The sequence below is a fragment of the Pogona vitticeps genome, chromosome 2 (genome assembly GCF_051106095.1).
Source record: "Pogona vitticeps strain Pit_001003342236 chromosome 2, PviZW2.1, whole genome shotgun sequence".
NCBI lineage: Eukaryota > Metazoa > Chordata > Lepidosauria > Squamata > Agamidae > Pogona > Pogona vitticeps.
In genome coordinates, this window is record NC_135784.1 from 149789565 (window position 1) to 149807625 (window position 18061).

General features: G+C 41.6%; 1 protein-coding gene across 2 annotated transcripts in view; it reads left to right on the plus strand.

The window, feature by feature from the left end:
• LOC110085890 (retinol dehydrogenase 16) overlaps nt 1–17595 on the plus strand; it is a 32890-nt gene extending 15295 nt beyond the window's left edge. For both annotated transcript variants that reach the window (XM_020806454.3, XM_072990818.2), the window contains exons 2-5: nt 169–490; nt 14011–14269; nt 15451–15608; nt 16024–17595. In XM_020806454.3, the coding sequence (XP_020662113.3) occupies nt 178–490; nt 14011–14269; nt 15451–15608; nt 16024–16241 (948 nt within the window). In that variant the 5' untranslated portion in view covers nt 169–177 and the 3' untranslated portion in view covers nt 16242–17595. The remainder of the gene's footprint in view (nt 1–168; nt 491–14010; nt 14270–15450; nt 15609–16023) is intronic.
• Nucleotides 17596–18061: the final 466 nt, after the last annotated feature.

Consider the following 18061-nt stretch of genomic DNA (forward strand, 5'->3'; position numbering starts at 1 on the left):
CAGTTCTCCGTAGACCTGGAAAGATCTTGAGAGCGTAATTTCCTGGACTGCAATTCTCAGAATCATCAGTGGCAATGCTCATCATATTCTCAGAATGACAGCACAAAAAGGAAACTCTTCCAAGCTTGCATATGCTACAGTTTTTACACACTTCCTTCTTGCCTGCAGGATTTAGCCATGTGGCTCTACTTGGCTGCCCTGTTGGGGCTTTACTTCCTTCGTCAATGGTATCGTGAGAGACAGGCTGTGGAGAAACTGACAGAGAAGTATGTCTTCATTACTGGCTGTGACTCCGGCTTCGGAAACCAGCTTGCCAGGCAGCTGGACACCCGGGGGATGCAGGTGTTGGCCGCCTGTCTCACCCAAAAAGGGACAGAGGATCTTGAGAAGGCCACCTCAGGGAGACTGAAAACCACCATTTTAGATGTCACCTCCACAGAGAGTGTTGCTGCAGCAACAAAGTGGGTGAAAGGATGTGTTGGAGACAAAGGTAATAGGCTTGTTCTATGTTTTGTTGTGGTCTGTCACTGCTGTGTGGGGAGAGGAGGACTGGCTTACTTCAAACATAGGTCCAGGTCTACTTGTGCTTTTCTGTTGTTACCCTTCTTCTTTCACTAGAATTGTCTTTGGCTTCCCACACAGTTGGAGATGTCACTCTTTACCTCAGCGCCAGTCTCACTGAGTTTCAAATGACCTGCCAGTCTAGGGAATCCTGCCATGTCAGTTATGACCAATCCTTCTTGAAGTGAAGAAAACTACAGAGTTTTACTATCTGGTTTCCTTAGTGTATTGTCTGAACACAGGCAGTTTCCTCTCTGGTTTGGGTCCCCCCCCCCAAAAAAAAAACCTTATTGGGAGAAAGGGAGCCTATAGATCAATCAGTCAAGCTGTGGCTTTTGTTTTTTTTTGTTTGTTTGGAGAGAGCCAAACAACAGAAGAGAAAATGTACCATGATGGCAAGGGTAAAAACACTCCTTAACTATCTCGCATATTTTGAAATCCCTGTTAGGTTTTTCAAGAGGTGACTTTGCAGGAATAAAATAGGAAGCATGTCCAGAGTAGAATGGGAAAGATAAGAAAAGTTCTGGAATCCAAGCTACAGTTGTGTTCAAAATTATTCAACCCCCAATGCTGTAAAGGGGTTTAGGGACTATAGTGTACATTTGGAATTGTATTCAGAATGAAATCCTACAAGGACGTTTTAAAGAACCAAATGCAACTAAAATAACACCAATTGTTTATATAATACAGTAGTAATGTTTCTTTTGTGGTTTCTTCATTGCCACAATTATTCAACCCCTTAAAGGGGTTGCACCACTGAGCCTCGTGGCGCAGTGGTTAAAACGCTGTACTGCAGCTAAAACTGTGCTCACGACCTGGGGTTCAAATCCCAGGTAGCCGGCTCAAGGTTGACTCAGCCTTCCATCCTTCCGAGGTCGGTAAAATGAGTACCCAGCTTGCTGGGGGGGCAATGTGTAGCCTGTATAATTAAATTGTAAACCGCCCGGAGAGTGCTTGTAGCGCTATGGGGCGGTATATAAGTCCAATAAATAAATAAATAAATAAATAAAGACTACCACTCTGAAGAAGAGAGGTTCATTCAGGTGTTTTCGATCAGGTATTGAAAACACCTGTGGATGTCACCAAGCACCAATCAAGCATAATAAGCACCAATTAGGCAGCTTTAAAATGACTGTGATACTCAGCTCCTTCTAGACATTTACTGGTGTGGTTACAAACATGGTGAAGTCAAGAGAATGGTCCAGGAAGACAAGAGAAGAGGTGATTTGTCTTCACAGGAAGGGCAATGGCTATAAGAAGATTGCAAAGAAGTTAAACATACCAAGAGACACCATAGGAAGCATCATTCGCAAATTCAAGGCAAAGGGCACTGTTGAAATGCTACCTGGTCGTGGAAGAAAGAAGATGCTGACTTCGACTGCTGTGCGCTACCTAAAGCGTAGAGTGGTGAAAAGTCCCCGTGTGACTGCTGAGGAACTGAAAAAAGATTTGTCAGATGTGGGTATAGAAGTTTCAGCTCAGACAATAAGGCGCACACTGCGTAATGAAGGTCTCCATGCCAGAACCCCCAGACGCACCCCCTTGCTGTCTCCCAAGAATAAGAAGAGTCGACTGCAGTATGCCAAAAGTCATGTGGGCAAACCACAAAAGTTGTGGGATAGTGTTCTGTGGACTGATGAAACAAAATTAGAACTGTTTGGGCCCATGGATCAACGCTATGTTTGGAGGAGAAAGAACAAGGCATATGACGAAAAGAACACCTTGCCTACTGTGAAGCATGGCGGAAGGTCAATAATGCTTTGGGGCTGTTTTGCTTCTGCAGGTACAGGGAAGCTTCAGCGTGTACAAGGTACCATGAATTCTCTTCAGTACCAGGAGATATTGGATGAAAATGTGATGCAGTCCGTCACACACCTGAGGCTTGGGAGACGTTGGACCTTTCAACAGGACAATGATCCCAAGCATGCCTCCAAGTCCACTAGAGCATGGTTGCAGAGGAAAGGCTGGAACATTTTGGAGTGGCCATCACAGTCACCAGACTTAAATCCGATTGAGAACCTCTGGTGGGACTTAAAGAAAGCAGTTGCAGTGCGCAAGCCTAAGAATTTGACTGAACTGGAGGCTTTTGCCCATGAAGAATGGGCGAAGATACCCGTAGATCGCTGCAAGACACTTGTGTCAAGCTATGCTTCACGTTTAAAAGCTGTTATAACTGTAAAAGGATGTTGTACTAAGTACTAAGATTTAATGTCACTTGGGGGTTGAATAAAAACTAATAATGATGTGAGCACAGAAAAGACATTTGTGGTTATTTCATTATAAACTTAAGGTTGTATTTCTCTGACCTACAAGTGCCTCTTTCATGTAAATGTAAGCAAGATGACTGAATGATCAAAATCAATGTCAAAATGGCCAAAACATTCAATTTCAGTGGGGGTTGAATAATTTTGAACACAACTGTATGTGAGCAACAGTGGAGGAACTTTGGGTATATTTCACATGGAAAAGAGGAGATTAAGAAGCAATGTGACAGCCATCCTTGCATCTCTGAAGGGCTGTCACATAGTGATTAACCACATTTGTTGTCTCTGACCACAGAGGGTGGGATCCAAGTGAATGGATTTAGTTTTCAGCTAAACACTAGGAAAAACTTGCTTTCAGAAAGAACTATTCATCATTATATCAGAGTTCAAGAACTTGATTTTTTTGGGTGCAAAGGTAAAGGTTCCCCTTGACAATTTTTGTCCAGTCGTGTTCGACTCTAGGGGGCGGTGCTCATCCCTGTTTCCAAGGCATAGAGCCAGCGTTTGTCCGAAGACAATCTTCTGTGGTCACATGGCCAGTGCGACTTAGACACGGAATGCCGTTACCTTCCCACCAAGGTGGTCCCTATTGATCTACTCGCATTTGCATGCTTTCGAACCGCTAGGTTGGCGCGGAGCTGGGACAAGCGACGGAAGCTCACCCCGTCGCGTGGATTCGATCTTACGACTGCTTGGTCTTCTGACCCTGCAGCACAGGCTTCTGCGGTTTAGCCCGCAGCGCCACCATGTCCCTCCTTTTGGGTGCAAAAGTGTTGCCCTAAAAATGAAAGTTCTTTTAAAAGATGCCTCAGAGAGGTACATTAAAAATGAAAGTATTATTGAAAAACTACAGCTGAGGAAAATTGTTTACAAAACATCAAAACATTTTTGGTAAAACAAGTTACTGATAAGATAACAAGGCAGTAGTAGATAATTCATTTCCATGTCAGTTTTTGCAGTGAAAAAAGTCAGCAGTACAATGCTTACATTATGTGAAACAAAGATAACAGAGAAAAAAATGGAGTACATTTTAAATTGCCACTTGATTTATATTTTACTTATAATGTTAATTAACAAAGAGATATCACAAAATAGATGTAGAAACTTATGTTAAACAAATGAGAACAGCAGTATATTTGTACAGTAGAAGCTTTTTACAGATTAGTGTAAAAAGAGAAAAGGATGAATGTTATTTTAAGCAGTTTGTTTAATTATAAGCAAGGGGAGAAGAAGAAACAAATTTGTTTTATAAGAGTTTAGCCTCATACTAAAGAATTGATAATGCCCTAATTTAATGTAGTAACAATAAGGAGTATGAAATCATATAATACTCCGTGGCATTAATGAATTAAATATGCATATGTGTTGTACTGTCCCGAATGTATTGTACTATCAGTGAATTAACACTACCAGTAATCCTGAAGAGCAGTGGTCCCCAGCCTCCAGATGTTCTTGGACTACAACTCCCAGAAGCCTTCACCACCACCTCTGCTGGCCAGGATTTCTGGGAATTGAAGTCCAAGAACATCTGGAAGCCCAAGGTTGGAGACCACTGCTGAAGAGAGGGGGAATTTTACTCCAAATTTTACCTTGAAGGCCTAGCACTAAGCTCTCAAGGAGCTTGACAGGCCAAGCCTTGACGATGCAAGTAGCTGAGCTTTGCTCAGTCTGGGAGGAGAATGCCTTGGGATGAGAAGCCTCCTGATCTTAAACATGTAGTTTTCTAATTGGTTGAAAAGTATATAAACTAATGATGCAGCCCTCGACTATATAAAGAAAACCATCTCGTACTGATATATAATGGAGGAACATTCTGTCCGAAGGAAGTGGAAAAGAGACAAGATTCATCTCATGAACGGTCTCAGAGTGGCCAGGAAATAACATGGACATAGCTATTTATTCCAACTGGCTAAGGCTTGGTGAGAAAATATTTTTCTCTGTGTTAATAACATGCTTAGAGCTGCATAATGCTTTTTTCCTTTAAATGTTTTAAGTATTTTAATGCCTTTCATTGAAAGTTATAAGGCTTTTACTATTTATAAGTTTATTTTTTAAGAATCCTGAAGTGTTCTAGAGATGTATTCTACAACTTAAGTTCACCTTTTAAGCATTATGTTAAGCATTCAAGTATTTTTGCTTACAGATTTGTTTATAGCTAGAAAGGCGATTATTGCAAGATAAAGCAGCATACCTGTGACTTTTTAAAAGCTACATGTTTTTAATACTTTTGGAGTTTATGTTTTTCATATGGAACCTATAAATGATTCAAATAAATAGAATTTGTACAGAATAAACAAGTTCTTGAGTTGCCTGGAATTATTGCAACAATGAAGACACTAGTAATTAGATATTTTTGTAAGAGCTTTTTACTGATTACCTGATTTCATTCTGGGATTAACGCTTTACTGGGATAATTTCAGATATGATGAATCATAGAATCTATTCTTTTGATTATATTCTCTGCAGCCAAAGATGGAGAAGCTCAATACAGTCAGCAAAAACAAGGCCTGGAGCTGATTGTGGCTCTGATCATCAGCTTCTCATAGCAAAATTCAAGCTTAAACTGAAGAGAGTAGGAAAAACCACTGGGCTAGTCAGGTATAATCTAAACCACATCCCTTAATAACAGATTTAAGGAACTCGATTTGGTGGACAGAGTGCCTGAAGAACTTTGGATAGAGGCTCGTAACATTGTACAGGAGGCAGCAACAAAAACCATCCCAAAGAAAAGGAAATGCAAGAAAGCAAAGTGGCTGTCCAGCGAGGCCTTAGAAATAGCAGAGAAGAGAAGGGAAACAAAATGCAAGGGAGATAGGGAAAGTTACAGAAAATTGAATGCAGACTTCCAAAGAATAGCAAGGAGAGACAAGAGGGCCTTCTTAAATGAACAATGCAAAGAAATAGAGGAAAATATCAGAAAAGGAAAAACCAGAGATCTGTTCAGGAAAATTGGAGATATTAGAGGAACATTTCGTGCAAAGATGAGCATGATAAAGGACAAAAATGGGAGGGACCTAACAGAAGCAGAAGACATCGAGAAGAGGTGGCAAGAATACACAGAGGAATTATACCAGAAAGGTTTGGATATCCCGGACAACCCAGATAATGTGGTTGCAGACCTTGAGCCAGACATCCTGGAGAGTGAAGTCGAGTGGGCCTTAGAAAGCCTGGCTAACAACAAGGCCAGTGGAGGTGATGGCATCCCAGTCGAACTATTTAAAATCTTAAAAGATGATGCTGTTAAGGTGCTACATTCAATATGCCAGCAAGTTTGGAAAACTCAACAGTGGCCAGAAGACTGGAAAAGATCAATCTACATCCCAATCCCAAAGAAGGGCAGTGCCAAAGAATGCTCCAACTACCGCACAATTGCACTCATTTCACACATTAGCAAGGTTATGCTAAAAATCCTCCAAGGTAGGCTTCAACAGTATGTGGACCGAGAACTCCCAGAGGTACAAGCTGGATTTCGAAGGGGCAGAGGAACTAGAGACCAAATTACTAACATGCGCTGGATTATAGGGAAAGCCAGAGAGTTCCAGAAAAACATCTACTTCTGCTTCATTGACTATGCAAAAGCCTTTGACTGTGTGGACCACAGCAAACTATGGCAAGTCCTTAAAGAAATGGGAGTGCCTCACCACCTTATCTGTCTCCTGAGAAACCTATACGTGGGACAGGAAGCAACAGTTAAAACTGGATATGGAACAACTGATTGGTTCAAAATTGGGAAAGGAGTACGACAAGGCTGTATATTGTCCCCCTGCTTATTCAACTTATATGCAGAATACATCATGCGAAAGGCTGGACTGGAGGAATCTCAAGCCGGAATCAAGATTGCTGGAAGAAATATCAACAACCTCCAATATGCAGATGATACCACTCTGATGGCAGAAAGTGAGGAGGAATTAAAGAACCTTGTAATGAGAGTGAAAGAGGAGAGTGCCAAAAACGGTCTGAAGCTCAACATCAGAAAAACTAAGATCATGGCCACTGGTCCCATCACCTCCTGGGAAATAGAAGGAGAAGACATGGAGACAGTGACAAATTTTACTTTCTTGGGCTCCATGATCACTGCAGATGGAGACAGCAGCACGAAATTAAAAGACGCTTGCTTCTTGGGAGGAAAGCGATGACAAACCTTGACAGCATCCTAAAAAGCAGAGACATCACCTTGCCAATGAAAGTCCGCATAGTCAAAGCTATGGTTTTTCCTGTAGTGATGTATGGAAGTGAGAGCTGGATCATAAAGAAAGCTGACCGCCGAAGAATTGATGCTTTTGAATTGTGGTGCTGGAGGACGCTCTTGAGAGTCCCCTGGACTGCAAGGAGAACAAACCTATCAATTCTAAAGGAAATCAACCCTGAGTGCTCACTGGAAGGACAGATCCTGAAGCTGAGGCTCCAGTACTTTGACCATCTCATGAGAAGAGAAGACTCCTCGGAAAAGACCTTGATGTTAAGAAAGTGTGAAGGCAAGAGGAGAAGGGGACGACAGAGGATGAGATGGTTGGACAGTGTCACCGAAGCAACCAGTATGAGTTTGACACAACTCCGGGAGGCAGTGGAAGATAGGAGGGCCTGGCGTGCTCTGGTCCATGGGGTCACGAAGAGTCGGACACGACTAAATGAACGAACGATTCTTTTGCCTGGGAGGTCTATAAATCTTTGTAGGACTCCTGGGGTGGTCAGTTATCCCGATCAGGTTCTCACAACTGCAAGAGATTGCCTCAGATATATAGTATATGGACCACTGATGGCACAGTCTGGAACTGAAATATATGCAGATATAATTCTACTTAGATTGTTCCATCTTTCCCCTTTAAGAGCTGTCACATACCTTTCTGGTACAGTGATAGGGCATGCATTCTTTTTGGCACAGTTCAATTAGCTCATGTAATTGGGGGGCATGATCAGTTGAGAGGTGGCCAGCAAGTGGTGAAAGAACAGTTTGAAGGTGACAGGCAAGCACGCTGAGCACCAGAAAGGAAGGCAATGGCCCCAGCAATGCTGGCTGGCCTTCCCTCTTCACAGATCATCTCAAGGTAACAAGTAATCCAGGTAGAGGCCGGGACGGAGCAGGTGTAAAGGGGGGGGTAAGAGTTGGAGGCTGTTTTTTTTTTTTTTGCACAAAAGAAGAGAGACACAAGTAGACTGTGACTGGAGTAGAAGGTCCGACTCTGAGCAGATGTTTCAGAGGCAAACTGAGTGTGATGACTTGTATGAGGAATGGTCAAGGGTGTACAAGCAAGAGAACTGTCATGCATAGCAGAGAAGACTGGAGGAAGGCATATGGCAAGGATTGACATATGTGTGTACAGTATGTATGTAAAGAGTGGGTGAAGTCAATACATCATTTGGATGCAAGGACCGTGTCAAAGGGCATATCGTCCCTCTCCTTCAACCCAAATGACATGGTTCACACCACACCAACCTGCATGAAAAGGGCCCATGTGGACTATCACTAAGGTAACTCCTGGCTGTAACTGGAGACTTTTAAACAGAAGTTCTTTGGCCTTTAGGGAGGGTGAGGGGTTTTCACTGTGGCAAGGGGTTGAGTAGGTGTCCCTTATGTCCCTTGCAGTTGCTTAACTCAGTCCTTCCATAAACAGAGAACATTTGGCACCATGCTGCTGGTCTTTGAAACAGCAAGGTTGCTCCTGTCCCTTGCCATTTTATTCATCAGCTGTGGCCACTGCATTCTCTTCAAATACTCACAGGTGTAATCTAATGACCTTGCCAATCTCAGCAGCAAATGTTTAATTTGCCAAGTTCCACAATATCGTGTGTTGGTGATGTTGTTAAGTTCTTTCAATGCCAGCTGCTGGTGTGAAGAAATGGAGTGCTTATCTGAAGGAGAAACAGGGGCTTGAAGGCATGACTGGGTCGTGGGGGAACCCACAAGGCAAAGACTACAAAGAGTGCCACAGCTGCCCTGATTTGTTGGTTTTAATTTCTAATGAGATCAAATGCAAGCAGCTCCACATTTATGAGGCACACACGACTGCGATTTCTTTACTATTGTTCATTCAGAGCTTTTGGACATTCCAAGCAAGGAAGTGATTTCCCTCTTACTCAATTTTCTTTTTACAGATGCCATCAATATCAAATGGTTGCAACCCAGGGTCTACTCTGGGGTTCTTTTCTAATTCATTACCCTTACTTAGGGAGGGCATGAAGCACAATAAATTGTCCATTACAAAGAGCTGAAGCATTGAGGCTTTGGGAGGGGGCAATGCCTAGAATTAAACATAAGCCCATAATACTGATTTCTGTTAATTATGATAGGAAGATTAGTGATGAATTGCCCAGCAAATAGCCTCTTTGAAACTCTTCCTTTCTCACTCAGTTTCTGATGCCACTGTGTTGGACGAGAGATTTTCAATCCTTCCCTGCCCTGCCCTTCGTTTTATTTTTATTTTTATTTGGGCGGGGGCATGGCAAACAAAACTGGCAACTGAAAACTTCTTAAGATTTTTTGGAAAGAACCCTTTGCAAATCTAATCCTGAACTGTGCAAAACATGTCCTAGAGCGGCATTCAGCAGACCTCTGCTCTTACATCTTGAGTGCTTCCTCAACAAAAGGAGTAAAACAAACCATCAGAAGTTACACCCTACTTTCCATTCCACCCTCCCTCCTCTGTCATCTTGTTTTCACTTTCTGTAACCCAGCCATCTCTCTCCCTTTCCTCATCCATCCTCTACTATTTTGCTTGCCTTTTCTGACCTCCTCGACTGTCCTCTCTTCTCTCCACCTCTTTTCTGCTGACCTGCTTATGTCTTCTGTTCCCCTTCCCCATGTACTACTATGCTATCATATTTGCTGCTCCTCTCCCATTATGTTACCTCTGTCAATCTTTGCTTCCTCTGTTATCACACTTCTTGATGACGTAATCCAAAGGTGAGAATGGCTAATATCCTTATTAGACAACTAAAACAATTACACACAGAAGGTATTTTCAACTGAGGGCAGTGACAATGGGTGGGTGGAGGCAATGGCACCCCCTAGCTGTGCTCCCTACACCATGGAAGAAATGTGTGTTTATAATGTAAGCATCAACACATTTATTGCTTCTTTTACTTCTTTTACATATTTTTATCCTGCCTTTTCTCCTTAAAGAAAGGAACAAGGAAAGGAGACATCCACAACCTCGTCATCAGCACATGACACCCCCACCCCCACACAAACAAACACATATCTCTGAAAAGAGAGCAGGGGAATTTGCAACAGGAAAGGTTTTCAGAACATCCCAAAACAATAATAGTTATCAAGTTTAATTAGGAATGAAAAGATACAGGAATGGGAAGATATGGAGGCAGTGACAGAATTTACTTTCTTGGGCTCTACGATCACTGCAGATGGTGACAGCAGCCACAAACTTAAAAGACACCTGCTTCTTGGGAGGAAAGCGATGACAAACCTAGACAGCATCTTAAAAAACAGAGACATCACCTTGCCGACAAAGGTCCGTATAGTCAAAGCTATGGTTTTTCCAGTAGTGATGTATGGAAGTGAGAGATGGACCATAAAGAAGGCTGACTGCTGAAGAATTGATGCTTTTGAATTGTGCTGCTGGAGGAGACTCTTGAGAGTCCCCTGGACTGCAAGGATAACAAACCTATCCATTTTGAAGGAAATCAACCCTGAGTGCTCACTAGAAGGACAGATCCTGAAGCTGAGGCTCCAATACTTTGGCCATCTCATGAGAAGAGAAGACTCCCTGGAAAAGACTCTAATGCTGGGAAAGTGAGGGCAAGAGGAGAAAGGGGCCACAGAGGACGAGATGGTTGGACAGTGTCATCGAAGCTACCAACATCAATTTGACCCAACTCCGGGAGGCAGTTGAAGACAGGAGGGCCTGGCATGCTCTAGTAGTCTGTGAGGTCATGAAGAGTCAGACATGACTTAGCGACATGAGTAATACAATATTGATAGAAGTAGAGGACCATCAGAAAGTTTCCAAAGCTGTATGGGAAGGAGACTAAGCTGAAAAAAAATGTTGAGGTATGGAACAATGTACTGTATGTGACAAAATAATTTTAAGCAGTATGTCTATAATAATAAGGGATTTTTTTAAGTTAATATGGAGATGGTATTTAATACAGTGGTGCTTCCACTTACGAACGCCCGCCCCTACTTAGGAACATTTCGAGTTATAAATGGGTCTGTTCGCATTATTTTGCTTCTACTTGCAAATGGAGTTTCCACTTACAAACAGAAAAAGGGTGGGGAAAAAGGCCGGAAATTCAATTTCTAACTGTAGGTGGCGACAAGGCTGCTTCTTTGTACTGTAGCTCTTTCGCTTTCAGCAGTTAGAGAGTGCCTCCTTCTGCTTCTGAGTGAGCATGTGTGTGTGTTTGCAGTGAGGTAAAATGCTGTTTTCTCCTTTTAAAAAACTGTTCAGGGTGGGTTTTGGCTGCGGGGGGGGGTATGTTTCTGTGCTGTGTTGTTGGCTTTGCTGTTTATTTTTGGAGTTCTTTTTTTTCTTAAAGCTGCAGTGACAGAGCTGGCTTTGCTATTTAGTTTTAGATTTTTTTTTCTTAAAGCCTGAGCAATGGAGCTGGCTTTGCTGTTCAGTTCTGGATTTCTTTTTTTTCCCTTAAAGCCCCAGCGCCTTCTAACCAGACTTGCTGTGTTCTTTTTATTTCTTTTGTGATGTTTTTCTTCGGCCAGAACGGATTAATTGGTCTTCAATGCATTCCTATGGGAAATGGTGCTTCGACTTACAAACGTTTCGATTTAAGAAAATCTGGGACGGATTAAGTGCGTAAGTCAAGGCACCACTGTACTGGTAAACTTAAATCATAAAGATACTAAATATTCTAAATTGTGTTGGAGATGTGATCAAGTTGTAGATATGCATATGTTGTAGTTGTAGATTTTCATATGTTATGGGGATGTTCTGGAAATTGATTTTTAAGGAAATGAATGTACAGTAATACTAAAGTTAAACATGGACATTTGTTCTTTAGCAATCCTTTTATCTATTTTATAGAATGTTCTACATGGAGGTTTGAAGAAAGAGCTAATTTCTTTTTTACTAACAGCAGCAAGATTAATTATAGCAAAAAAGGAAAGCAAAATATGATTTTCAGTTATCTGAATGCTATAATAAGATTTGAAATATTTGGAATTAAGTTGGTAGGTAATACAGTATTAAAATTAAAATGATTGTTAAATAGAAATATTTTAATGATACAGTGGTGCCTCGCTTAGCGATTGCTCCGTTGAGTGATGAAATCGCTTTGCGATGGACTTTTGGGCATTTCTGGAGCAATCGCTTAGCGATGTCCTCTATGGCTAAAATTCGCTTTGCGATGATCACGGGGAAGCGATCATGGCAAAGCAAACTTTTTTAAACAGCTGTTCGGCGGTTCCAAAATGGCCGCCACAAAAACAAAATGGCCGCTGCTGTTTTGCCTTGCTGTAGAGGCACCCAAAATGGCCACCGCTATGGAGGAATTTCGCTTTAAGGTAAGTTTTTAGCCCATAGGAACGTATTAAATGCATTTTAATATGTTCCTATGGGCTTTTTAAAATTGCTTAGCGATTAAATCACTTAGCAATGTTTTTTCGGAACGGATTAACATTGCTAAGTGAGGCACCACTGTATATGGGGAGACTTCACAGAATTCGTATTAATAAAGGGGAAAGGACACCTAGCTTTAAAGAAATATTGCAATTCCGGAGGGGAAAGGGGGATCCATTATATTAAATGGAAAACTAAATGTATCCTTATTAATCCTGGTGAACGGAAGCACTGTGTTTTAGTTAAATATATTGGATTAACTATGATTATTAAGTATGATTAAGATGGATATGTTATCTATTGCTTTAGTCAGGGCCTTCTCTGTCACTTCTCCCAGACTCTGAAATTCCCTCCCACGGGAATCTAGGCTACCCTCATCTCTGCTGTCCTTCTGCAAGCAGAATGAAGACCTTCCTCTTCAGGCAGGCTTTTCCTTAATGATTGGTGACCAGAAAGGGGTTTTAAATGGATCCTTCTCAGGCTCTAGTTGTGCTCTGCTCTTTTAAATGTGTTTTAATATTTATCTCAGGTGCCATCTTAATATAGTACTTGTTCAATCCTTTTTAAATGTGTGTGTACTTACTGTTTTAGCTTTAAATACTGTTCTAGTAACGTGAACCACCTTGGGTCCTTTTGGGGAGAAAGACGGCACAGAAATGTCATGTTACATATTCTTTTAGTTGCTTTTTCTGAGTATTTTCTGTTAAGTAAATAAAAAACATATATTTAAAAATCTCTATGTAGTTGACATTTTACGACACAGTATCTTGTATCACATCAATAGCAAGGAACAATTTATCCAGTAATCCTCTTTGACTCATCCAGAAACAAAATAAACCATCTTCTAAAAAGCCAGTATCAGTGTGATGTTATATTTTTAAAACCATTTCCTGAAATTTTGTTATAAGGATTGGGTATGATCCTAAAATGTGTGAGTCTGTATGATGCAGCAGTTAGAATGGTGAACTGTGTCTGAAAAGTTCCAGTTTAAAGTCCTCATGGAGCTACAGCTTCAGTTCAGACGCCCTTTAACCTAAGGCATACCACAAGAGACTGTCATGATCCTCTGTGGAGTCCTTTAGACCAGTGGTCCCCAACCTTTTTGTCTCCGCGGACTGGTTGGGGGAGGATGGGGTCTGTGTATGGAAAAGTTGGGGTTCCCCCTGCGCTCGGGCACATGTGTGAAGGGGCAGGGGGATGCGCGCACTCACTCGCACACGCAAAGGGGTGGAGGGGCGCACACACTCACATGCATGCGTGAAGGGCTGGCGGGGGCGCTTGGGGGGCACTCGCACTGGTGCGTGCACTTGTACAAAGGGGCAGGGGCACGCACACACATATGCGTGAAAGGGCTGTGTGGGGGTAAGGGAGATCTGTCTCTGTGGCTCAGTCTAGCCCACGGACCGGCACCAGGCCACAGACCGGGAGTTGGGGACCCCCGCTTTAGACCATCTTTGAGCTCTCTGAAGGGTGTGTGTCTGTGCGTGCATGTGTGTGTGTATGTGTGTGTGTGTATGTGTGTGTGTGTGAGAGAGAGAATCCAAGTATGTATGCAACTTCAGACAAACTTTAAAAAAAATAAACCTCAGATTCTCAGCTAGGTAAGAATATGGATTCATAACAACTCTGAGCATGTAAACTTTCTGTTCACCCAGGTCTCTGGGGCTTGGTCAACAATGCTGGTGTAGCTATTCCTACAGCCCCCAACGAATGGCTAACCAAGGAAGATTTTGCCAAAGTGATAAACATCAACCTGCTTGGGATGATTGATGTGACATTGCACATGCTGCCACTCCTGAGAAAGGCCAAGGGGAGGGTGATCAACATGGGAAGTGTGATGGGAAGAATATCAACCAGCGGAGGAGCTTACTCCATATCTAAATATGGCGTGGAAGCCTTCTCAGACAGTCTGAGGTAAAATACCTGCCCAGCTGGGCTGAAAATTAGGGGGTATGTTGCCCACAACTACGTTTGCATAAAAAGGCATTTTTAATGGGGTGAACTCATCCCTTCACAAAAAGCAGAGGCTTCTCCCTCCAAAGGGCATGTTTCTCATATATACCCAGACGCACTAACTTTAACATCCCATTCCGAAAGGTCAAAGAAGAAATTATTTAACAAGTGCTACAACACATATAAGGAAACACCTCTCTCTCTCTCTCTCTTTCTTTGCAATTCCCTTGGGGGTCATGATCTCCAGGTTGGGGATCCCTGGTCTATAAGGTTCAACAAGACTCTTGTTATTTTTGCTACAATAGTATAGAAACTTACATGGCTATCCCTCTAGTGACTGATCCGTTGACTAATTAATCTGATCACCTAAGTGACACAGCAGTCACTTTCTTTCCTCTATAGATCCCATGGTCACTAACAACTGACAACTGCAGGATCTCTCCCCACCCCCAAGTCTTTAAATTGGAAGTATTTTTTAACAAAAATTAGACTATGGGGGGTGGATGTGAAAGTCTATCCTTTGCAGGGGTGTATGTGTGTGCCTTCACACCTCTGCAAATTGCCCACCCCTGGACTATACAGAAGCAGGTGTCCAACTGAAATCAGCAAGAGCAGGCTGCCTTCAGCTGAGAGAATGTTTTATTGGAGTGAACTAGATAATTAAGGGAAAGGAAAATCCTGTTGCCAGTGGCTACTTGAACAGATAGAAGAAAGGGAAGTCAAGCCTGGGAGAGTCAGAGAGAGAATTCACCCGGAACTTTATCTGCCTCTACTTCTATTGCCCCCTAGTGGTGCATATTTACTCGTGCAAGTGTGATGGTGTAGCTTATCTTCACATTTTTAGAGCTTCTCAGAGAGCCTCATAGGGAATGAAATATAAATGTTAGGAATCATAACTTTAAAAGGCAATGGGTGGATTAAAAAATGCTACATGTTACAATAAACACTTGTCCTCTTATTTTGCCATGCACCTACTCAAGAAGGCCTTTCCTCAAACATTTTGATGAGAAGAACCCTTTCACTCATTGGGCACTCCTGAACTTGAACTCCAAAGTTTTCTATAACAGTTATGAAATATTTGTATGATTACTCTGGATTAATAAGATTACATATTTCTTCCTTTTCTTTTCCCCACAATTCAGGCGTGAACTTCTTCCCTTTGGAGTTCAAGTCAGCATTATTGAACCTGGTGGTTTTGCTACAGCTGCTACCAGAAATATAGTGGAGAACTACAAAACCGTATGGAGCCGAGTACCTTCTGACATCAGAGAAAGCTATGGGCAGCCCTACTTTGAGCAGTGTGAGTTAAATTCCTGGAAACTGTCTTGACATGCTATGACTATACTTTAGCAATTGAAAAGGCAAGAGCTGTAAACATCTAAAGATCCGAGCTCTGCTCTCAAAGAAAGCTTAGGGGACACAGCCATCAAGAAGCTAGACAGCAGAATTGCCTCTTTTAAACAAGGACAACCCGAATACATACTAATACTGTACAACTAAGTCTAGTGACACCTAGTGATTAAACTACATAATGACACATAATCCACATTGTCCCCATAACTGTTTTCAAATGTCAAGAATCGTTTGAGATGCCTCTCATTTGGCTATGAGGATGTATGTCAGAGAGTTTCTCTGTCCCTTCTACTACCACATAGCTCAGGCTGCCTCCTGCAGGACAAAACCTCTTACTTTTTCTTCCTGTTTCCCCTATGCAGATTGCAAATTATGCCAAGATTTCCTGGATAGAAGCAACTCCAACCTCCATCTGGTCACTAACTGTATAGAGTGTGCCCTGCCATCCTGCCATCCTCGCACTCGCTACTCTGTAGGCTGGGATGCAAAGCTTTTCTACATTCCTGCCTCTTACTTGCCAGCTGCAGTGAGCGACTATGTGCTGCTCCGCCATTGGCCGAAGCCAGCACAGGCAGTATAGCTTATCTTATAAAACTACACTGGGTTGTGGTTTCATTAAGGGTAGACAAATGGACAATTTAACTAGACGAGTTTTAAATATTATACATGAAATAGAAAAAGAAAAAAATAAAAGCAATGATTTTATCACTGGATATATTTAAAGCCTTTGATTGTGTTGAATGGTCAACACTAAAACTTCTTATAAAAGGTTGGGGATTTGGTAAAAAGTTTAGAGGGGTTATAGATCAATTATACTTTTTGACTCCTGTAAAATTGGATATAATAAATCCAACATACCCCAAAGCATGTTGGAAATGTGATGAGGAAATTGGTACGTATTTTCATATGTGGTGGGAATGTAAAGTGGTTAAGAAATTTTGGGAACTGATTTTTAAAGAAATGTGTGATATATTTGGTAAAGATATTGATTTTAATGCCAAAATTGCTTTATTGTCAATTTTTGATAGCACAGATTTGGACCATCAGTCGAAAGAATTAATCACTAATTTTATGACAGGTGCTAGAATATTAATAGCTAGATTTTGGAAAGACAAGAATGATATTAAAATTGAAGACTGGTATTGTGAAGTATGGGACATTGCATTAAATGATAAATTGACTATGGAACTTAAAATAAAAAGAGGGGAAATAAGTTGTAACAATTTCTATGATATTTGGGGTAAATTTGTGGAATTTGTGTTAGTGAAAGGAAGGGGGAAAGCCTCTAAAGAATACTCAATACAATTTTGGAGAGGTAATATGTAAAAAAAATTATTATAGTAAATAGAGTCCCGTGGGTATGGGGTGTACGTTAGAATTTAGTTTATAATAAGCAGTATTACTTGTATTTTTATTTTTTTTATTTTTTGTATTTTGGATGTTATGTATGTGGTTTTTTTCTGTATTTTTTGTATAAAATAAAATTTAAAAAAAAACTACACTGGGAACTTCTATCCAAGTCAAAGACAGCACATAATTCCAACTGTATATGTAAGAATAGATGAGCTGTCCTGGACCAAACCAGAAAAATAACAATCTAATCTCTTGTTCTGTTTTCACAATGGCCAGCAAGGCTCAAAACGGTCTACTCCTGAACTGTCCTTATTGGTTCAGAGCATACATACCCTGTTTTGCTAAAAACCTTGGTTTCTGGACCATGACACAGCAGGGTAGTGGCTCAAACTTGTTTTGCAAATAGGGAACGGGTCTGCAGAATGGAGTAAACAAGCTTATTCTGCCATGACTATATAAAGAGATGGTATTCCTAATGTCAGTGTCCCCAGTATTCTGGGCACCCACAATTGTGTGCATTGAATCTGAATCTGTATTTGCTACAGCTTGGTTTAATAAACCTGGAATCTCAATTCAAGAAACATCACCATTCTTGCCTGCTTTCTGCTAAGCGAAAGGACTTCACCCAAGGGGCCTCTGACACAAACAGAGGCCCTCTTCTGCTCCTGTTTCCCAGCAATTGGTATTCAGAGGCATATTGGTTCTGAAAGTGGAGATCATAGTCAGCCATGGAGAGTTGCGCTCCTCAGGACTTGGGACAGAGGTTTTTAGCATGACGATCGTTACTGTACTTCTATTAACAAAACATTGGGATTTTGCTCTGTGATCGGGCAGTACATTTGTTTTTGCATAGATTGAGGCCTTTGTTTACCATCTGGACAGGAGATAAGAATGCATGTCTCCCTGTAAAATGAAGTCCAGATATTTACACTCCCTTGGGCATGTTCAGGCAGGGGAGGAATGTCTAAGCTATCTACCTTCACAGAGCCTTTGGCTCTTCCTGGGTCCTCCTTGTTGTCAACACTGGATTATTTTGTCATTGTTTTC